Here is a 24,331-nt window from a genome sequence, read left to right on the forward strand (position 1 = left end):
ATATATATATATATATATATATATATATATATATATATATATATATATATATATATATATATATATATATATATATATATATATATATATATATATATATATATATATATATTTGAATTAAAAAATGAGGTGTAATCACAATAAAGTAGTTTTAAAAAAAAGAGAATTAATGTCACTAATGTGTACATTGCTTTCAGAATTTAAATTCATCATTTTAAGCGGTAAAAATATACAAAATTAATTAGCAAGACGTTGAAGTATTAACACATTGTTGTCGGGTAGTTTTTTCATCAACCCCGGCCCTAATTAGTATACTAATGAGGGTCGTGTACTAATCACAAGTAACCGTAAACCTAAGTCCGATCTGTACAATATTTTTTGGCGTCTCTTGCGCTCTACCAAAAGTAAGCAAACAGAACGCTTTAAAGCATCTCTCGCTCTCTACTAATAGTTATGTAAAATACGCTTTTAAGCGCTTCCCGCAAACAATGTGTTAACATATTACAAAAAAATGTTTAAATATACAATGGGTATTATCTGTTAATCATAATTTTGCACAAGTCGGCCTAGTATTGATTTCTTATTTTATAAATAAAAGGGTCCAATTTTGTTGTAATATTCTTTAAAAGATAAAACAATATTCCTGTACATGACTATATACAACTGTACACGATTTAATTTAAATCTCGTTGGTCTGTTGAGATATTTTATCAGGTTATGTTTTTAAATACAAATATATATGGCGATGCACAATTCATAAAGTGGTCCCAAAAGTCCAAGATTTTAATGTATTTTAACTACAACACAGATATTTAAAAGATAATAATGTATTTAAAAATTTCACAACTCAAAGTTAAAAATGTTATAAATTTAATAACGTCAAATATAAAGATTTGTTTTATGGTTGAAAATTTTTAATATAAAAATAAAACACTTGAATAAAATCACTTTTTTAATTTGTGAATGTAAACACGACACGTTTTGAGAATTACAGATATTCTCAAAACTAGTTGTGTTTTCATAAATAAACCCAAAATACACGTGTTTTATTTTTAAATTTAAATTTAGATAGTTCTGCATTCAGGTGATAAATTATGCAGCGAAATTTATATAAAATTACAGAATACTTTTCAAATGTATATATTTGTAAATAATAAATTATTCTGTAAAATCAACTCTGATACAATAAAAATTGATGCTTTCAACAGTCAAATATCTTTTTTTTAACACACTAAGAACGTGAAAGGTGTTTCTACCCGTTCGGTCGATTGATGCTTAAGGACGGGAAGTGTATTTTTACCTTCTGCGCCGGCCTCATTTCAAAGTCAAAAAAAAGGAATTATTTAATGTTTTTATACGAATATTATGTACCAATCTCTTTAAGGTACACAATTCCCTCACTCCTTTCAACAACGTCATATTATGAAAAATCGTAAATTTTCAGTTGTGCATGTTTTCGGAATGCCCAGAAAATGTACTATATCCCAGCAAAACCGGCATATTTTTAACTTAATATTTACCTGCTACAGGGGCAGAAAGTTTTGTTTTTGCATTTTGAAGAAAAGGTATTGTTCAATTATTTTTTTAAATATACTAAATATTTTTTCAAATGAAGAAAAAACATTCAGGTTTTACCTTAAAAGATCTGTTGCACAGTAAAAAGTTCAACAAGTGGCTTGGTATTTATTTTTAATACATTTTACTATATTTTTTAACTTTAAAAACAATCTCCTGAAAAATCAAGTTTTTTTATACATGACGTTGTTGAAAGGAGTGAGCGAATTATCAAATCCCGTTGCCAGTGGTCCGCAGGCGTAAAAAAACATCCGTCCGAAATGTGTTAATAATATTTTAGAGATTTTTTAAATCTTGAATACACCTATCGTTGAATGGCCGCAAGAATAAGCCAATCTTCGAATTGTCAACTCGGCTTTACTTCAATAGATCTTGGATAGACTATTTGACATGCTGTCGAGAGGGTATGGTCCCGTGTAACCAGTCGGAGATGGGGCGGTGGGTCAGGGAGGTGAATACCGGAGGATGCTCAGCCCTTCCGCACTCGCTGTGGTAACTCAGCAGGCCGTGGAGCTCCCATGAACCGGCGGAGTCGTTGAAACACATAAGAGGTGCTCCTTCATCGTTCTGGAATCAAAATAACAAATATTATTTTTTTATAATTTTTTTATTTGTATACATTTATTTAAATCACAATTTATACATATATTTATGCGTGTCTGGAGACTTACTCGTTACTTACTAATAACCCTTATCTCCACCCAATGGTGCATAGGGCACTACATCGAATTGACGCAGTGTTTTCTTGATCGTTACTTACATGAAGGCAAGGTGATCACTCTTGCGCTTCTGAACCAGTCCAGGGTAATATTAAAATAAATATTACAGTGTAAAAATCACTAATATTTATTTTCACCCCCCTGGGAATCGAACCCGGGACCTCCAGCACGGTAGCTAAACATGCTGACCATTACACCACGAAGGCGGACGAATATTTGACTACTTATTACGAAAACATGTGGGCTTGAGATTTCAGTGCAATGAGTGTAAGTCCCTCTCCAAGCACAAGAGCTCAGTCTCTTTTTTGGAGAGCCACAGCGAATCTAAAACTAAAAGTTTGCCATATGTATAAATGTTTAGAAAATGTATTATGTTGTACTTAAAAATGTAACTTTATTAAATAAATAAAAGAAAAATAATAATAAATAAATAAAAAAAAATATTGTGGGTGTACCGGCAAAAAACGTTAACTCGAAAATATATGATTTTGACTTCAAAATGCATATCATTAAATTTTCAACATTCTATAAACTGGCAAAATACACTAAGTAGTTTGAAATGTCATTTATATGTGATTTTAAAAGTAAATTCAACTTTTCAAGTTTAATAGCGGGTATTTTATTCAATTGTCCGCCTCCGTAGTGTAATGGTCAGCACGCTGGGCTACCGTTCTGGAAGTCCCAGGTTCGATTCCCAGGGGGGTCAAATTAATTTAAGCGATTTTTTCACTCTAATATTTATTCAATATTACCCTGGACTGGTACCTGAAGTGGAGGGCTGATCACCTTTCCTTCATGTGGTAAAGATAATACTTAAGCGGTAATAAACAAGTGTCTTTATTTATTATTTATTAAGTGTCTTTATTGTCATCGGCTGGATAACTTTGTAACATTCACAAATCTACCCAATGACCACCATACTACATACTCAAATTTTTGGAACTTCAAGATACATATTGCCTGCCTCTGTAGTGTAATAGACAGCACGCTCGGCTACCGTACTGGAGGTTCCGGATTCAATTCCTAGGGGGGGGGGGGGTCAAATAAATATGAGTGATTTTTAACTCTAATATTTATTCAATATTACCCTGGACTGGTACCTGAAGTGGAGGGCTGATCACCTTTCCTTCATGTGGTAAAGATAATACTCAAGCGGTAATAAACAAGTATCTTAATTTACAATTTACCATCTAAATTCATTTGAATTTGATGGTCCAAGTCAGCGTTAATTTTAATGAGCACTTACGTAGCACAGAGATTTATCGAGGTCAGTATATCCCGCGCAGATGTGCTGGTCTCCTATGAGACCGTTGTAATGGCTGGTGGAGTTGCACTCGGCCTTGTCCAATGCTGGGACAGGCAGGTAGTGGAGGTACTGCTCCACGCTCGATACTGGGAAAAGAGAAATGCGACATTTATCGATGGTTCACTGCAAAAAATGACAAGCCAAAAGGACCTGCATCTTTATTAGTTTCAAATCCAAAGAAAAAGTTCATTGTTGAAAACTGTCAAAACTAAAAAATATAAAACTGGGTATTTTTTTACCAAATACTTGTTCACGAATCTGGATTGTCTCCAATCATAAGAGTTATTTATCATCCGTAAATGCCCAGACTCCCATATTCTTCTTCATCTTTTTGATGAGATGTCAAAAAATAATATGATAAATAACTCCTATAATTGGAGATAATCCAGATTTGTGAACAAGTATTTGGACACACTCAAAATGTTGTAAATAAATTATCTGGTCAAATTATAAGCTTAAATAATAAAAATAAAAATGATATTTTCTGGCGTTTCTCATGTGTGTGATTATAATCCAGGATTCGGACCTTACATACTAATATACGAGTTTCTGCTCAGTAAAAATCTTCTTTTCATCTCACCAATAGATTTCTCTCGAGTGAAGTTCCAGTGATTCAAGAACAATGTTTCAAAATTGGTTCATATCTATATATATATATATATATATATATATATATATATATATATATATATATATATATATATATATATATATATATATATATATATATATATATATATATATATATATACATATATATATAGAACTTCCAAGAATTTGAGTAGTGTGGTTGTCAATAATGGGTAGAATTGGTGAATGTTACACATGTGTAAAGTTATAACTTAAACCAGCCTATGACGGTCGTCAGCCCCGTAAATGCCCAGACTTCCATATTTTTCTTCATCTTTGATGAGATGTCAAAAAATAACGGTATTTTTCTTTATGCTGCTAAAACATGGACCATAAAAGCAGCAGACAGGAGAAAAATTTACGCTTTTGAAATGTGATGTTGGAGGCGCATGCTCCGAATCTTATGGACAGCTAGAAGCACGAGTCCATTCGTCAGCACTTGGATGGCTTGACTTGATTCTTTAGTTCTTTGGACGTTGCGCGTGGTAATAAGGATAGCCTGGTTGTGATTGGTAGCCTGGAGGGGAAGAGAGGGAGACGTAGATCCCAACGCAATGGACCGATCAAGTTAAGGCAGCAGCAGGCACCTCGGTGGTTGGAGCGCTACGTGCGGCGCAGTCAAGGGATAACCGGAGAAGAGTCATTACTTCGACAAGGGTTACACAGTCCTTCAGGATTAATTAAGTGATCACTTTACACAATCTATATTATTGTTGATATCTCAACATAGACAAAGAAGAATATAGAAAAAAAAAGAAAAAGAACTCCTATAATTGGAGATAATCCAGATTTGTACAAGTATTTGGACACATTTGAAATGTTACATACTTTACATGTGTGTCGTCTACTTTCAAAACCCGCCTTATCCAATTTTATAATATTTAAAAATAAATACTCTATCGGAATGGTAATTGTGGGTTTAGTTGTTTAAAATATTTAAATACTTGAAAACCCTGCTTAAAAATACTTAAAAACAGCGTTGTATTTCAAATTCCGCTATATTCATGAAACTTGCCTTCTGACCCATATCGGCCAATCAGAGAGTTGGGATAAAACAAAAGGGTCTCGTGTTTTTTTTTATAATACTGAAAAAATTTCCAAAAAAATGGGAAAATTCTCTATTTCATGATATTTTATCTAATGATAGACAAATCTTTGAAACATAAATATTACACAAAAGCGATCACTTTACATACGTGTGTAAAGTGATCACTTAAAGCCTTTTGACTGTCGTAAGCCCTATACCCAGACTTCCATATTCTTCTTCAACTATGCTGAGATATCAAAAAAATAATATTACTTAATTTTAGTATCTTAAAATTGATGAGTTGGAATTTCGATCAGCTCCCATTCTTACCATTAGTTTGGTGAACACCCCAGCCGGCGGTGACGCAGAGCTGTCGGGGCTGTATGGGCTGCGAGGCGACACACACAGTATCCGTTGTGTTGCTCAGCTGTAGAGGTCTGGTCAGCTGGACGGCCACAAGATCACCGTTGTACATCACTTGATTGAATTTTGCCTGGAAGAAATCCAAGTGACACATAAGTGATACGTGCCTTTTGAAGAATTATGTTTACTTCACTCTTCTTATCATTCATTGCTCACTTTGTGTAATACCAGTTAAAAACTCTCTACTTCATGGCTACCGGTTTTGGAATAACCATTCCATGACAAGTCAACTGTAGTCTATAACCGGTAGTCATGATTTACAGTTTTTAAGCGGTATTATGTATACACAAAGTGAATGATGGATTGCTTTGACCAAGGGTGGCCAACCAGCGGCCCGCGGCCCGCGGAGCAAATCACACATTTTTTCCTTTAGTGTACACAAAACCACCGAAACAACATTCCATCGTGCGTAGTTCGTATCATATCCCATATGTGGGAGTATTTCACTATGCTGACAATTTCAAGACCCATAATGGCGTCAAGTAGTAAAGACGTTGGACTAAGGAAGAGAACAGTAACAGAAGAACTGAGAAATTTTAAAGACAAATGGACTAATAACTATTTTTTCGTGGAATTTAAAACAAAGCCAACATGCCTGTTATGCAATGATTCTTGTTGATCTTGTTTGCTTTGAATAATAAAATAAATTTTGTTTTACGGCCCGGTAGGACATCTCATTTCTAAAATCTGGCCCGGCTACAGAAAATGTTGGCCACCCCATGGCTTAGACATTGTATTGCATGGCCAACGCCAACTCCCGTGCAGACCACAAAAAGATGGATTGACAGCTGGGAATCGACATTGCAGGAAATTGACATACAGTGAAAGTGTCTGAAAAAAAATCTTAAATGGACGGAAAATGTAAATGCATTTTTTTTTGCATACAAAAACCTAAATGAAGGGAAAATGTAAATGGGAGGGTGGAGGGAAAAAATGATTTTACAAAAAAAAATATATCGGGACTGAAATAAGTACATGCAATTACAGGGAAAATGTTGAAACCGGGTTTTACTGTCATATTCACTTTACATATTTTGCTCACTCCTTTCAAGAACGTCATAAATCAAAAATTATCAATTTTCAGTTGTGCATGTTTTCGGAACGCCAAGAAAATGTACTATATCCCAGCAAGAGTGGCATATTTTTAAATTAATATTTACCCGCTACAGGGCAGAAAGTGTTGTTTTTGCATTTTGAAGAAAAGATATTGTTTAATTATTTTTTTAAATAAACTAAATATTTTTCAAATGCAGAAAAAACCTTTAGGTTTTACCTAAAATGATCTGTTGCACGGTAAAAAGTTCAAAAAGCGGCTTGATATTTATTTTTAAAACATTGTATTATATTTTTAAACTTTAAAAATGTTCTCCTGAAAAATTAAGTTTTTTTATTTATGATGTCTTGAAAGGAGTAAGTGATTCGTGCATATCGTAGTCGTACAGGAGAAATTGACCAACTAACAAAACGTAAAATAGTCAGGAGGGTCATTTAAGTCACTTTTGCTTGGCAAGAAAATAAACATCAATGCAGCTAGTCATTTTTAACAAGTCAATATATTATACTTAAAAATTTTAAATTGCTCGGGAATTTTTTCAGGGCAATATTAAGCTAGTAAGATACCAAATAGTCAATAATCACGTTTTTGTAAAAAAAAAACCGTTGGTCACTTTCTCCTGTATGTCTACGATATATGAAAATAAAGCCATTTAATATATCTTTCGACTCACCCCACTAAACGGCACGATCCTCTTCACCCCGACGCCCTCCCCGTTCCCGTGGAACTCCGTGACCCCGACCAGCGCGCTCCAGTCCTCTGTGCGCTCCTCCTGCGCGCGCTCGTCCAGATCCAGGTCCCCGAGCAGGCAGGCGCGGCTGGCCAGCAGCCAGGCGGGCGCCAGCAGGCTGGCCGTACAGCGCGCGCGTAGCCGAGCATTGTGCAGCAGCGCCACGCTCGGCCACTGCGCGGAAGCAGAGCGCGCACCGCCCACGATGCGCGCGGCCTGTTCGTCTGTGTGCGAATTGGAACCGCAGACTGCAATAATAATAATAATAATAATAATAATAAACCCTTATCCGCACCCCAATGGTGCATATAAACGCAGTGTTATCATGATCGTTTTACACATGAAGGAAAGGTGATCAGCCCTCCGCTTCAGGTACCAGTCCATGGTAATATTGAATAAATATTACAGTGAAAAAATTACTTATATTTATTTTTACCCCCCTTGGGAATCGAACCCGGGACCTCCAGAACGGTAGCCGAGCGTGCTGACCATTACACTACGGAGTCGGACAAAATAATAATAACAATAATAATTACCCAATTATTTTTATTACTAAGCTTTAGACGCTCATACGCCACATGTAATACTTCAAAAAGGGTAGCCCTGCCCAGGCATTTTTGTGAAATATTCGCACAACTTGCTGCATATAAATAATCATATCTCTAAAATTAGTCGTCCTATTTAGGTAAAATAAAAAGCATTTTCAAAATAGAAGATTGTTTATAATTAACAAAGCGCTATTCATAGTTTTTCACATTTTATATAATTACACATTGAAGTTAAAGAATAAAAATATTTAATCTAAACCGATTACAACCCTCCAGTTCAGAAGATGACGAAAAAGTGACCGTGGTGTGTTTTTAATATATTATTAGATTAAAACCAATATTTTTAGCTTTTCCATTTTATTTTTATTTGACCAGCGACCGGGCTTCGTCGTTACCGACATCATCAGACTGGTCTGATGTCTGATGATGTCGGTAAAGACCTGTCTGATGATGTCGGTAACGACGAAACCCAGTCGCTGGTCAAATAAAAATAAAGTGGAAAAGCTAAAAATATTGGTTTTAATCTAATAATATGTATATTAAAAATGCAATTCCATCACGAAGTGTCAGTGGATAATATAAATCTATTAAAAAGTGGTGTGTTTTATTAAGAGGACCGTAATATTTTTCTCTACCCTAGGTACAGCCCGTATCAGGACAAAAATAATTAAAAAATAAAATTACCTGATATTTTATGTTCTATGTTTGTGAAAAAAAAATTCTAGCATTAAGTGGTTAATTTTATCACACATGTCTAAATATAGCTTAATCGTAATTTTTAAATGAGTGTTTACTCACCAAACTCTTGGCAGTGAACCGAAACAACCATGTCCTCCTCACACTTGTCCGTCACTTCAACATTGAGCAGTACATTGTCCAAGCCCAGTGCACTTTCATCGGAACTTAACCGCAAATATCTATCACTGTTGGGGGCCCTTAGCTTCTCAGTGTGGATAGCCCCCGGGAGCCCCATACGGACACAGACCCTGTCAGAAAACCTCTCAGTCCAGTTATCTGCGCAGACAGAGAACCAAGTATCTCCGTTCTTCCGCAGCTCAAGCCGTCCATTGGCCGTGGTCACATCTTGGGACAGTGATTTGTTGCTCCCCGATTGAAGAGTTGAGGAGTTTGAAAGGGAAACGCAGTCCCATTCGTCGGATAGATCCGCACATTGGTGTTCCCCGTCGCAGACTTGTAGATTGGAAATGCAACCTCCTCCGATTTTGCATTTGAATTGGTCTACGGCGCAATCTAGAAAAATTATCATAATTTAAATATACAAATAAGGTGAATGTTACATATCTATAAAGCAGTTACATAAACAAGCCTGTAGGAAAAGCTACTACTTTGCCGAACAATATCACGACGGATATTGATCTGTTCCATGTGTCTTAGGGGTTTTCCAAAGCGGGATTTCTACAACTTTAAGAGTCTTTTTACTTACTTTGTAATTTGTATTATTAATATTTACGCCTTAAATGTAAGTTTGTCATGTACATGTTAATTATTAAATAAATTGAATTGAATAAGCCCTGTAAATACCCAGACTTCCATATTATTTTTCATCTATGTTGAGGTGTCAATGTAAACTAACTCCTTAGAACGGACCCAAATTTGTACACACTCAAAATATTATGAACAAAATAACCGGTCAAATTATAACTTGACTACATTTGTAGATTACAATTTTTTGACCTGATAGTGGATTCCGAAACCGGTGGTCATGAATTAGTTTTTCTAAGTGGTATTACACAAAGCGAATGATGAATTTTTATATTACCGTACCACAAAGTATGGGTGTTATATTACCATACCACAAAGTATGGGTGTTATATTACCATACCACAAAGTATGGGTGTTATATTACCATACCACAAAGTATGGGTGTTATATTACCATACTACAAAGTATGGGTGTTATATTACCATACTACAAAGTATGGGTGTTATATTACCATACCACAGAGTATGGGTGTTATATTACCATACCACAAAGAATGCTTTATATCCTTTCTGGTCCCCCAAAAAAAATCCAGGTAGATTGTTACTCATTCCGATGGGTGTCGGGTCGTGGTCAGTGTCGCAGACTCTAGAGTCAGAGTTTCTCGGTTCGAACCCACTCTACCACAATTTGATACCTATTTCTAATAATGAGCCGCTTAGGCTCACGGAAATGGTATCAAATTGAAGTATTTTTGTAAATAATAAAAACACAAATATTTCTCTTTATTTATACAAAAAAATCCACATACTATTGTAATTAAATACGTAAGTGAAAAAATTGTGAACTTGCATTTTAACTGAATAATACTTATGATAGGAACTACTCACAATATGTAATTGCAATGTGTTCATGTAATATCGAACACTCCTTTCAACAACGTCATATAATTTTTTTTAATGCATTCAATATGGGACATAGGCGGAAAAAATCTATGTCGAATGAGATTTGACATTAGACCACTAGGGGTTAGTATACAAAATAGTTATAATGTCCTCACCACACAGTTTCTCATCATCTCCACCCGCACAGTCAGTCTCTCCGTCGCACCTCCATCCCTTGGGAATGCACATCCGGGACTCGGCGCAGTGGAACTGGTTGTTGGAGCACTGGGAGTCCACGGGCTGGCATCCCGCCTCGTCAGAGCCGAGCGGGCAGTGAACCCGAGCGTCGCACCTCCAGGGGAGGGGGATGCAGCGCTTCGATGTCCCTCCGCAAGACACTTCGTCGAAACTGCACTCCCATGCATCTGGAATTTAAATTTATTTATTGTAACTGCAGACAGTTGGTAGAATTCCATATTGAATTGAATTGAATTGTTGGGTAATATATCCAAAATTAAACAAGGTTTATAGGATTGAATTCTAAATTTATTTATGTATTTCGCTCACTCCTTTCAAGAACGTCATAAATCAAAAAACTTGATTTTTCAGGAGAACGTTTTTAAAGTTTAAAAATATAATACAATGTATTAAAAATAAATATCAAGCCACTTATTGAACTTTTTACTATGCAACAGATCTTTTTAGGTAAAACCTGAAGGTTTTTTTCTCCATTCGAAAAATATTTAGTATATTTAAAAAAATAATTACACAACACCTTTTCTTCAAAATGGAAAAACAACACTTTCTGCCCTGTAGCGAGTAAATATTAAGTTAAAAGATATGCCTTTTTTGCTGGGATATAGTAAATTTTCTGGGCATTCTGAAAACATGCACAACTGAAAATTGTCGATTTTTGGTTTATGACATTCTTGAAAGGAGTGAGCGATGTGTTCGATGCATTCCGCATTATTTTCAAACACCGTATCTTGAGCTAATTCAAAATTTTAGAGCTGTGTCCTTAAATATTAAAACACACAACTATAATCATTAACTTCTTATTTTACCTTTTTTTAACCATACTGACTTCAATAATTTCATTAAAAATCATTTAAATTAATTTTGAAATTATGAATACCAAGGACTAAAAACATGTGTCTTTAGGGAGAAAACTGTGGAAATTATTGTGCCGCAATGATAGAACTATGATGAAATCTTTAACCGTTTGAGTGCCAAAAAATGCATACAGTTTCTTGTAAAATGCCACCAAAAAAACATCATTTTTTATGAAACTATATATTTTTTTAAAACCCCATAAATTCTTTGAATTTTCATGAATTTTGATGATTTTTTCGGTGTTTTATTAAAGAATGTCGAAATATTTGAAATAAAACGCTTGTATAAATGAATACAGTATTTTATTTAGAAAAAAAGAAAGACAAAAATGAAAAACAAAAGAAAATCAACAACTCTGCTTTCCTGCACACGCCGTGTGGACACCCTTCTTACAATAAGCACAAATAGTCGTTGATCTACGCAGCCCAGCACCATCTTTATTACTACAGACCAGAAGAGTTTTCAAGAAATTGTTGGGCATATTTGTTGGTTTCATTTTTTATCGTTGTTAACAGAATGTCATTAAAAAATAAATCAAAATATGATATAGGTTTGGAATCACGCGGAGGAGGATCCCGAAGTCCAGGCGTTTCGAAAAAATGAGAATTTTCGGTAGAAAAATTGGTTCCGGGAGGTACATTTGTAAATGAGTAATTTCTGGTGTTACTCTCCATTTCTTGGTCACGATCAGAAGAATTACTGGAAATTCGCATCCTGCGGTTGGGAAACACGGATATGACATCACTCTCACCAGAGCTACTCTTACTCGAACTTGAATTAGAGGAGTGGAAATCGTCGCTCCCGCTATCAGACATTTCAGAGGACGCGCTCGACATTATGTTTTTTAAATTAACTAAAATAAAAAAAATAATAAATGAATCTGAAATTTAAACGGTTTACTACGATCTTACAACTATTAAGATAATATTAGAATAATATTTACCAACGCCGCAGCACCACACCCTACGTACGCGCGAATCAGAGCACGACTGACGCAATCGACGGAAATCGACGATCGGCAATCTTCGTTAAAACACGAATCGACGAAAATCGACGATCGGCAATCAAACGGTTAAATAAATATTATACTAATAGTATGCACTCACCGCATTCCAGTTCGTCGCTCCCATCACTGCAGTCTGTAATACCATTGCAGACAAGATGTCTCTTGAGGCAGTGTCCATTTTTGCACCGGAAACTTCCGGGACAGCCGTCCTCCTCGCAGCCTTCTTCGTCCGAACCGTCCGTGCAGTCTCTGTTAGAATCGCACCTGTCCGATAGAGCCACGCAGTAGCTACCGTCCCTGATGGAGGTCCCATTCACGCACTGGAACTGTCCCGATGCACACTTGGAGTAATGCGTCTCACCGTGGATGTCGGGGTGAGGTCTAGCTGGTGTAGTTAGAAGGTTTGCCCCCTCTTTTGAATCAGTTTGATTCTTCAGGGGGCTAATCGCTAAAAAATGAACCGCAGTTGTGGTTTCTTGCTTGCTCTCTTCACTGTCGTCTTTAAATTTGTCGTTAACGTCTGTTATGCCATCCGTTTTTGATTCCGATTCGAATTTATCCAATTTTTTATAGTAGTTCAATGAGTCTTGATCATGCTTTTTATCTAACTTTTTGGATGGTTTTGACAAAGGGATCACCCCGAGAGTTCCGCCTTCTTCTTTGGCATCAGCTTCATCATCACTGATGTTATTGAAATCATCGGAAACTCTAGACGTTGCGTCTGTTATATCAAGATCATTGGAATCAATATTTTTTGTATTCTCAGTCAATGATGGCAATGTCGTAATACTGTCGGCAGGCTGGATATTTTCCACTATCTTAGCTGCATCTAGTTCAACTTGGGTTTCATTTATTGGTGCGTGGGCTACTTCGATTGTCTTGATTTCAGTTGCAGTTGGCGGTGTTGTTATCACATGCTGATTTGGTAATAATGTAGTAATACCTTCTAACACGGAAGGTAACATTGAATCATTAGTTTTGTTGGCATGATTGATTATAAGAGCACTTGGAGTGGTTGTCATCATAACTATATCGACCAATTTTGTTGTCGGTTCAACCGATTCTACTTCTTTAATTATTGGCGATTGTGTATTTCTTTCATTGTTTTCTGAGTTCATTACATACCCAGTATTTTTGTCGGTGACTTCTGAGGGTTTATCTTTTTCTATCATTGTAGAATTTTCCATTGCATTCACCGCAGAAATAACTTCAGTAGAAGAAGCTAGTAAGTCATCAGTATCATTTTCATTAATATTTCTGCTTTGTGAATCCGATTCTTTCTTATCACTTTCTACTTTTCCTTCTGAATTCTTTAGTTCATTGGCGTAGGTGATATTATGAACATTTGTAGACATAATTTTGTCGAGAGTGTCTAAATCATCAGTTCTCTCGGTGTTCAGAGGGACAACTCCCAAGCCTTCGGTATCATCGATGGCGTTTACTGTAGTCGTAGGAACCATTTCACTTAGCTCTGTTTCTTCATCTTTAGGATTAGTTTTATTTCCTTCGTCATTATCTAATCTTGGAGACATCTTTTTCAATAAATCCATCCAATTTGGTGCAAAGCTGGCATTTGTTTTGACTTCTGAATTTGTCATCTTTGTGCTATTTTCATCAACTGCATGTTCCGAATCCGAAGTTTTATCAGTCTCATTTGTGTTTAGTGGATCGATATCATGTCCGTGATGCAAAATATTAACTAGTGTAACATTATTTTCAGCGTCTGGTAAAAATGGACTCATATCCGTCACAGGGAAACTGTTATCACTAGACGTTGAGTCTGAATTATTACCCGTCGGTACAGTGGACTTTTCTTCTGTTGTTTTGTTGAAACCGGATACTTCGTGAATTGGAATAATCATGGGTTTGTACTGGTCATTCATCGTTGCATCCCAATCCTTGTTTTCGGAGGATTCTGTATCGTTTATGTTCCTCCCGGTAGTTGTTACTATGTACACATTACCATCTGGCTTGGGTTTGAGATCATTATTGTTTTTGGCAATGCCAGATATGAATAAGGTGTTTTGTGTCGTGTATATCGGGCTCTCGTGGACAGTCTCACTAACTTCGTAAGGTTTGGTTTGCAAAGTATTGGTAACATCAGAATCCGAAACCTTATTTACACCTCGGAATGTAGTTGTTACAATGTGATTATCGTCTACGTTTGATAAACCTTCTTGTTGAGTTGTTGGCTGGTCAAGCCAGTAATCTTCGTCTTTATTTGAAGGAAATTCATTCAATATTTCGGCTGTGTTAATGGCCGACTTACCCATGCTTTTCTCACTTGTTTCACCTAGATTTTTTCCCATTGACTTATCATGTTCTTCAGAATTTTTTGCCTCATCTTCAGCACTGGTGTTAACAGAGAATATGTTATTATCTGGGATGGCTAATATCGTTGGAGATGTCGAGTTTTGTTCTGAATTCACCATTTTCAGTGATTCCGTTGTGGAGTAATTCACGGGTACACTTGAAAATACAACTCTGTTATCCGACATTGGTTTATTTTCATTCTCAATTTCTGTTGGTTCCCATACAGGCGCTGGTTTTGTTATAACAACACTGATTTTGGAGGTTTTATTGTCTGCTTGTTTGACCAACATGTCCCCATTTTTCACTACCTCTTCAATGAGTCCATCGAGACTCTTGTTATGTGCGGGAGTCTCGTTTTCATTGATCAACATTTCATCTGTAGATGTCGGGAACACTGCTTCGGGTAAAATCTCTTCCGCATGGTTAAAATCAATCAGCGTTGGGTTATGATGCATCGAGGACTCATCCTCATTAAAGAATCTGCCTTGCGAGTGCATATGATTTTCTTTGGACACGGTGTCGTTGAAATTTTCTTCTGGAAGAGCTATAATCATATCATTATGAGTTGTCATATCTTCCATGGTCTTTTTATGACTGTCCATTTTCATGTCCTCCATTACGGTTGAGTTAGCGGCTTTTGAGGATTCTATGTCGAGTTTTTCTGAAGAATTTTCGAGTGATTCAGATTTCTCCTTTTTTATGACGTCTGTCAATGTTGGCTCTGCTGATGGTTCAGACGTGGGCTCTGCCGATGGTTCAGATGTGGGCTCTGCTGATGGTTCAGATGTGGGCTCTGCTGATGGTTCAGACGTGGGCTCTGCAGATGGTTCAGATGCCGGCTCTGCTGATGGTTCAGACTTTGGTTCTGCCGACGGTTCGGAAGTCGGTTCGGCAGCTGGTTCAGAGGTTGGCTCAGATGCAGGTACGACGGATGATCCTGATTTTGTTTCCACTGTTGGTTCTGATGAAGGTTCAGATGTTGGTTCTGATTTTGGTTCAGCCACCGGTTCAGAGGTCGGTTCTGCTGATGGCTGCTCAGTTGAATAGTGATCGAGTGGTCGGACTGTCAACAAGTCCATCGGCATATTAGTCATTTTCTCTTTTTCAGATGTTCTTATTGTTGTTTCTGAATGCATATCACTTTCAACTGGTAGAACTGAAGACTTTGGTGACCGATCGGATGTAGTTTCGGTGGTGGTTATCACACCACTTGGCTCAGCCGATGGCTCAGACGTGGGTTCAGAAGTTGGCTCGGCGGTAGGTTCAGATGTTGGCTCGGCTACTGGTATAGAGGAAAGTTCAGATTTAGACTCTTTTTTTGAAGTAGGTTCTGATTTTGGTTCAGCAGTTGGTTCCGATGAAGGTTCTGAAGCAGGTTCAGATGTTGGCTCAGCAGCCGGTTCAGAGGTTGGCTCAGCGGCCGGTTCAGATGTTGGCTCAGCGGCTGGTTCAGAGGTTGGCTCAGCGGCTGGTTCAGATGTTGGCTCAGCAGCTGGTTCTGATTTTGGTTCAGCCGAAGGTTCGGATGCTGGCTCAGCAGCTGGTTCGGAGGTTGGTTCCGAAGTTGGTTCAGACGTTGGTTCCGTTGCGGGCTCGGCTAATGGTACGATTGATAAATCCTCCGTTGCGTTTTTTCTGGTTGCTAGATACACATCTGGCTCTGCCGATGGTTCTGATGTAGGCTCAGAAGTAGGTTCAGAAGCCGGTTCAGATGTTGGCTCAGATGAAGGTTCAGAAGCCGGTTCAGATGTTGGCTCAGATGAAGGTTCAGAAGCCGGTTCAGATGCTGGTTCAGATGATGGTTCAGATGTTGGCTCAGATGAAGGTTCAGAAGCCGGTTCAGATGCAGGCTCCGATGATGGCTCCGATGTAGGTTCCGCAGCAGGTTCTGATGTCGGCTCATCCGATGCTTTCGAAGAAGGTTCCGAGCTGGGTTCAGAAGCCGGTTCGCTCGTAGGTTCAGCAGCCGGTTCGCTCGCCGGCTCTGCCCCTTTCGTAGAAGCCCTCAGCGATTCACCATCCTCAATTTCAGGATAACTGGATTCCGTGATGCAGACCTTTCCGCCAGATTCTAGTTTCAGATAGTCTGGGCATTTGCAGACGAACGACATGGTGGTCTTGTCGAAGTCGCATTCGTGTTGACAGCCGTTCTTGTTGAACTGGCACATGTCCAGGATCTTGGCGCTAGTCACGGAGTTCATGGATACCCTGTGGTCCGAGAGATAACCGGAGTGGACATGGAGGTATCGCGTCAGTTTCGTCTTCAAATTGGCTTCCGTAATAGGGTCTGGTGGATTGATGATTCCAGGTTTCTCTGTCCATCCGATGCGATATTTGACTACAATGGATCCTTCCCTGTAAGAAATAAAAACAATTGTAAGTCCACTGAACTTTTTCTGTTATGTGTGTATATATACATATAGATCCTGTCCGCCTCTGTAGTGTAATGGTCAGCACGCTCGGCTACCGTTCTGGAGGTCCCGGGTTCGATTCCCAGGGGGGTCAAATAAATATAAGTGATTTTTTCACTGTAATATTTATTCAATATTACCCTGGACTGGTACCTGAAGCGGAGGGCTGATCACCTTTCCTTCGTGTGTAAACGATCAAGATAACACTGTGTTCATATGAAGCAGTGCCCTATGCACCATTGGGGTGCGGATAAGGGTTTTATTATTATTATATACATATATGTATGTATGTGTGTATGTATATGTATGTATGTATATTTATAAATATATTCTTATTTTTGAACTTCTTACCTAGAAAATAAAATCCTTTAACCACCCTCATTAATTCCTCTCCTTCCTGCAAAATCTTATTTTAAACTTTTTTTTATCTCTGAATGTTTGTAATAGTTATAATAACCGAATGTTTTTAATAGTTAACATAAATCGCTCACTCCTTTCAAGAACGTCATAAATCAAAAAACTTGATTTTTCAGGAGAACGTTTTTAAAGTTTAAAAATATAATACAATGTATTAAAAATAAATATCAAGCCACTTATTGAACTTTTTACTGTGCAACAGATCTTTTTAGGTGAAACCTGAAGGTTCTTTCTCCATTTGAAAAATATTTAGTATATTTCAAAAAATAATTAAATAATACCCTTTCTTCAAAATGCAAAAACAACACTTTCTGCCCTGTAGCGGGTAAATATTCAGTTAAAAATATGCCGCTTTTGCTGCGATATAGTACATTTTCTGGGCATTCCGAAAACACGCACAACTGAAAATTGTCGATTTTTTATTTATGTCGTTCTTGAAAGGAGTGAGCGAAATGTGGAATTATTTAATTGGCTTTATTTTTATTAATGTAACTATTTTTGTAAATGTAATGTAATGTTTATTATTGTTAATGTAGCTTTTGTTAATTATATACTTTTTAAATGTAAAGCTGTACAATTCCCGAGCAAATAAAATAAATCAAATGAAAATAAGTTTAGGCAATGAAAATATAAATTCAGATGTAAAATCATAGAACTAAACTAATGTGCAAAGGCAAATAGCCGCAAGTTCACTTAACTCACTGTTCACTTCCGTAGTGCAATGGTGAGTAAGTACGTTTGGCTACCGTGCTCGAGATCCCGGGTTCGATTCCCAGGGGTCCATCATTAACCCCTTATAACATTCCCTAATTCAATATTACCCTGGACTGGTACCTGAAGCGGAGGGCTGATCACCTTTCCTTCATGTGTTAATGATCAAGATAACACTGCGTTTATATGATGCAGTGCCCTATGCACCATTGGGGTGCGGATAAGGGTTTGAATTGAATGAACATTCCCTAAGATAGAGGAGAAGGTACCTAATTCAACTAATGCCACTACCATCACTCAGTTTAATGCAGGGATAGGCAGAGAACGATCGAGTGTCATCTCTTTCTATAATTACTCAAAATGTTGTCATCACAAAGAACTCTAATGGCTAAACTTCCTCAATTATATAATAAAACAGCGTTTCAAAGAGTGCTCAGTTTTTGTTCAGGTATATTACATTCCTATTACAACTCCGAGAATATGACAAAGTGATCAAAATTATATAACACGAGCACAGTGCACATTGTATTATGAAATGTCAAAAGATAAAAACAAAAGCATTCACCTTTTAGAACGAGTTGGAGTTCTTTTGTTTTTTGTTGTGTATTTTTTTTCTCACACGATGTTCAAACGTTTTTCCGCGAAGGTAGGTAGGTACCTACCTTCCAAAAAAAGTACCTAATTTCGTATAAATATGAAAACCGCAAACTATGATGTAAACACACAGTGGTCGGCTTTAAAGCCCAGCATTCGTTTAGTCGCAACTTAATTTTCTCTAAATCCGGGTAAAATTTTACGTATTTGGGGTAACTTTGAACATAAAGAGTAAATCCACTCACGAGTAGGCATAGGCTATGAAACTTGAAAAGTTGAAGCCTGAGTAGGTTCATGATAAGCGGTGTTGCATAAGCTGTAGCTAGATTTCAGAGTCGCTTGGACGTTAGGTAATTAAAAAAATAATAATGGTTATACCTCCAAATCAAATTTGTATCGTAAAATACGATTTTTCCCACTTTTTGCTATTATGATGTTACTATAATATTTAAACCCATCTTCTTTATCTTATTTCTCGTTACTACGGGTGGTGACCCTTGTGGAACCAATGACTATTTCAACATCAGCAATAAATGCAGTACAAACAAAAATATTATGCACTCGATGACGTCATAAAACATGTAAATAATCATCACGGATTACGTGAAAAATCACTTACATATTGTATAATATTGGAACGTCCATCAATTTGCCGCCTAAATTTATCAAGCCAATTTGCAGCTCATATGACTATTCGCATCTCACTTACTCGCTATCGACTCAATGAGACGAAGTGAGATAGCCGCAAGAAAATTATAAATGCAAACAAATTCAAATTTGAAATTCAAACGTGTTCTTTTATTCAAATAATTTAAGGCGCTCGGTGTTGCCAGAACTGGGAACAAAAGTGACATTGCCTAATAGTTTTTATTTTAAAATTCAAATCAGGTGATTCAAAACAAGTTTTATTAGACGGGTAGGTACCTACCGAACGAGCGGGTCTCAATTAATATCGTGAAGATAAATAAGTACCTTCTATGCAAATTGTGGAACAAATTTTCAATTTTAAAACGCAGAATTCGAACGTTTTTGTCTTTGGATTGTATTTTTTTCACATACAGTCGAACCTCTCATTACGAGTTTGACTCGTTCCAGCATCTTACTCGTTAAGCGAAACATTTTTTCCCATACAAATCAATGTAAAATACGATAATGCGTTCCAGGCCGAAAGAAAACTCAATTATTCCTGTTATTACTTTTAACGTTTATTAAAATAAACTTACTTTTAAAATATTAAGGAGTGTAAAAATTTAAGTATAATTTAGATTTGAAAAAATGTGAATAAAAATATGAATTTATGACAAATAATTAATCCCTTTTAACTAGAAAACTGTTTTTTCTTTCTTTATTTTAAATTCTTTTGCATTACATGACATAAATTCGAATACAAAAAAAATACGAATAAAATATGAGTACAAAAAAAGATCCCACAAAGGCATGGCCTGTGTGTGGGTATACAATATAATTTAGTCATAGTAAAGGGTATAAGGGTATAGGTATTATAAGTAGAACTAGAATAATAGTATTAATATAAGAAACAAAAAAATACTTGACTTTCAGAAAACAAAAAAATATATGTGCTTATTTTTTTAAAAACTAAATTAAAAACTTAAAAACATAAAAAAGATGAAAGAGTAAAACGTTAAAAGTTAGCAAGCATGTACTACATGAGTGATACGTCTACAAGAAAAAGGAGCTGAGATATTTGTTTTTGCCGACGCTTCAAAATTTGGCGGAAATATGTCACAGCATTATCATTGAAAAAATTTATAGCACGAATAGCCACCTCCTTATTAGGGTGATGATTCTTAATGTACGATGCAACAGTTTCCCATGCTTTCAGCATTTCTCTTATGGTGCTAGAAGATGGTTGCTCTGCTATTTCTTCCGCCTCCATTAACAAACTCTTCCCCATAATGAATTGTTGGGTAATATATCCAAAATTAATTACGGTTTATTTGGTTGAATTCTACATTTATTTATGTATATTTTAATACGTGACGCGTTTCGTCTTCTTAGGACATTATCAAACGCTGACTAATATTATTTACAAAAGTTATTTACAAAAATTATTTAAAATATTTTGGTCAGTGTTTGGTAATGTCCTAAAAAGACGAAACGCGTCACGTATTAAAATATACATAAATAAATGTAGAATTCAACCAAATAAACCGTGTTCAATTTTGGATATATTACCCAACAATTTAATATGGAATTCTACCAACTGTCTGCAGTTACAATAAAGATCTTCCCCATAATTTCTTACTGTGAAACACGATGCAACTCCATAAGCTCTTGGGTGGTCAGCTCTTGGCTGTACTCTTGCACAAGCTCTTTAATATCGTTGTTATCCACCTCGAGTCCCATAATATTGCAGAAGTTAGAGTCCTCTTGGTAAACCTCCTTCCCAAGCTGCGAAAGTCCCGGTTCACAAGTGAATGTCGTGAAAAAGGGACTTGGCCTTCGCCTGTTACTCGTTATGCGAAACATCGCTCGTTAAGGGAGCAGCTTATTCAAATTTTTTGCTCGTTATGCGAATTAATCGTTATGAGAGGTTCTACAGTATTAGAAAAAAATATTGAAAAGTTTAGTTTAGAGACAAACATCGCATTTTAACGATCTTCTAAAAATCAAAGGTCAAGGTTATCTATACGGCTATAAAATAAACAGGAACGCCAAAAGACGATGAGTATTCATAATATTATCATACAATAATGAGCCGTGGGAACCAGGAATTACATACATTTGTGGGTAAAATTACTCTGAAGACAATGATGACGTTAGATTATAATAGCATTTAGGCGGGAAAAAGATTGAAAAAATCTCATTATTATCCTATGATATGGTTTTCTATGAAAAAGAGTGGTTTATACTGGCTATTTTAATGGGGCATTAAGTACTAATAAGAACTCCATTTTCATAATTAATGAAAATGTTGAAACACTCTAGTATTTTATTTTGAATTGTTTTAATTTATATAAAAATAAGTACTGAATACCTTTGCTGGAATACCTACACTGGAACATAATTTTATCAAGTATGTAGTAATTAACATCACATTTGCATATTATTTTTTACAAATAACACCATACCATATTTATGATCAAATAACCATATAAGTATGTACTTTTAAATAAAATAAAAACAGACACTCCCTTGTTCGAATTTAATTTTATAATGTATAAAATGTCGTTGCGTTATTTTGACCGTACATTACGTAAATGCAATAAATCAAACAATCTATTTTTTTAAAAAGCAAAAGTCCGCTTCCGTAGTGTAATGGTCAGCACGCTCGGCTATCGTACTGGAGGTCCCGGGCTCGATTCCCAGGGAGGGGTCAAATGAATATAAGTGACTTTTTCACTCTTATTACCCTGGACTGGTACTTGAAGCGGAGGGCTGATCACCTTTCCTTCATGTGTTAACGATCAAGTTAAAACTTAATTTATTATGCAGTTCCCTATGCACCATCACGTGCTGATAAGGTTTTGAAAAGAAGTTAAAAAATTAATAAAAATAGTTTTTCCATATTAGTATTATACATATCGCTCACTCCTTTCAAGAACGTCATAAATCAAAAATCGTAAATTTTCAGTTGTGCATGTTTTCGGAATGCCTAGAAAATGTACTACATCCCAGCAAAAGAGGCATATTTTTAACTTAATATTTACCCGCTACAGGGCGAAAAGTGTTGTTTTTGCATTTTGAAGAAAAGGTATTGTTTAATTATTTCTTTAAATATACTTAATATTTTTCAAATGGAGAAAAAACCTTCAGGTTTTACCTAAAAAGATCTGTTGCACAGTAAAAAGTTCAATATGTGGCTTGATATTTATTTTTAATACATTGTTTTATATTTTTAAACTTTAAAAACGTTCTACTGAAAAATCGAGTTTTTTGATTTATGACGTTCTTGAAAGGAGTGAGCGATATATTCTAAATAACACCCAATATATATTATTTTTTGTAAATTGAGCGCGGAGAGACGTGTGACTCCTAATGAAGCCGGTCACGTACTGAATTCTGTGTTTGCGAGTAAGGCCTTAACGCGTTTGTTAGAGGTTAAGCGTAACACCGCACTTGTATTTTGTCTTATATACATATATCGTAGTCATACAGGAGAAAATGACCAAGTGCATTTGTTTACAAAAACGTGATCATTGACTATTTGATATCTTACTAGCTTAATATTGCCCTGAAAAAATCCCAAAGGATTTTAAACATGGAAGTATAATATATATTGACTTGGTAAAAATGACTAACTGCATTGATGTTTATTTTGTTGCTAAGCAAAAGTGACTTAAATGGCCCTCCTGAACATTTTACGTTTTGTCAGTTGGTCACTTTCTCCTGTACGACTGCGATATATTACATATTACGCAAACCTATCAAAAATCCAATATTTTACTTTTCTACTTAATTTTCCTTATCTGGCCCAGATAATCGAATTGTGTCGTTACAGTAATGTTAATTTTAAAATAAATGTGGAGGTCCTCACCAAAACGTTACATTTCCTATATAAATTATTGTAAGTAATCAGGAATTTTAGCTTGTAAAATTGTTTCATATTTATTGGTTTTACACAGGATGGGTCACGTTATGTCGCAACTTAAATTTAGATTTCGATAGAACAATAAACATGACAGATTTGCATCTAAACAATATATATTGGAAATGTAACTTTGTGGTGTGGACCTCCACAAATATGATGCTCGGGTAGGTACTTACTGCAAATCGATGACCTTCACAGAGATGTCGTTGGCGCCATATTTGAGGGTCTCAAAGTCGAACAGAGCCTCCATGAGTTCTTTCTCCAATGTCTCGGACAGTTTCTTATACTCTGGACTCTCCTTGTCCTTCAGCTCGTCGCTCCAGACCCCATTGTCGATTCGGAATTCGCCTTCAACAGCCTTGGGAACTGCGAAAAAGAAAGAAAGGGTTAGTTTCACGTATTGTAAGAATATTTCGCTTATAAATAATTAGAACAGGTTACTCTAATAATAATAAAAATAAAACCCTTATCCGCACCCCAGTGGTGCATAGGGCACGGTGTCATATAAACGCAGTGTTATCTCGATCGTTTACATATGAAGGAAAGGTGATCAGCCCTCCGCTTCAGGTACCAGTCCATGGTAATTTTGACTAAATATTACAGTGAAAAAATCACTTATATTTTATTTTACCCCCCTTGGGAATCGAACCCGGGACCTCCAGAACGGTAGCCGAGCGTGCTGACCATTACACTACGGAGGCGGACAAATATATATATATATATATATATATATATATATATATATATATATATATATATATATATATACATATGTAAAACATATGTATATATATAAACACAACCTGGATTAAAATTAAACACCTGCGAAAATAATTACCTCACGTAAAAATGAAAGAGTTTTTGCTCAATAAAATCTT

General features: G+C 36.1%; 1 protein-coding gene across 1 annotated transcript in view; it reads right to left on the reverse strand.

Annotated features, from left to right (window-relative positions):
* Positions 1-125: 125 nt before the first annotated feature.
* LOC148303007 (uncharacterized) overlaps positions 126-24,331 on the reverse strand; it is a 154,877-nt gene continuing 130,671 nt past the window's right edge. Inside the window, exons 6-13 of the mRNA XM_088270718.1 lie at positions 23,630-23,819; positions 12,556-17,123; positions 10,513-10,761; positions 8,811-9,263; positions 7,408-7,712; positions 5,588-5,750; positions 3,541-3,686; positions 126-2,142 (exon numbers count right to left, since the gene is read on the reverse strand). Of these exons, the coding sequence (XP_088126844.1) occupies positions 1,957-2,142; positions 3,541-3,686; positions 5,588-5,750; positions 7,408-7,712; positions 8,811-9,263; positions 10,513-10,761; positions 12,556-17,123; positions 23,630-23,819 (6,260 nt within the window). The 3' untranslated portion in view covers positions 126-1,956. The remainder of the gene's footprint in view (positions 2,143-3,540; positions 3,687-5,587; positions 5,751-7,407; positions 7,713-8,810; positions 9,264-10,512; positions 10,762-12,555; positions 17,124-23,629; positions 23,820-24,331) is intronic.

The sequence above is a fragment of the Brachycentrus maculatus genome, unplaced genomic scaffold (assembly GCF_059751285.1).
Source record: "Brachycentrus maculatus isolate JH-2025_06_01 unplaced genomic scaffold, ASM5975128v1 h1tg000393l, whole genome shotgun sequence".
NCBI classification, from domain to species: Eukaryota; Metazoa; Arthropoda; class Insecta; order Trichoptera; family Brachycentridae; genus Brachycentrus; species Brachycentrus maculatus.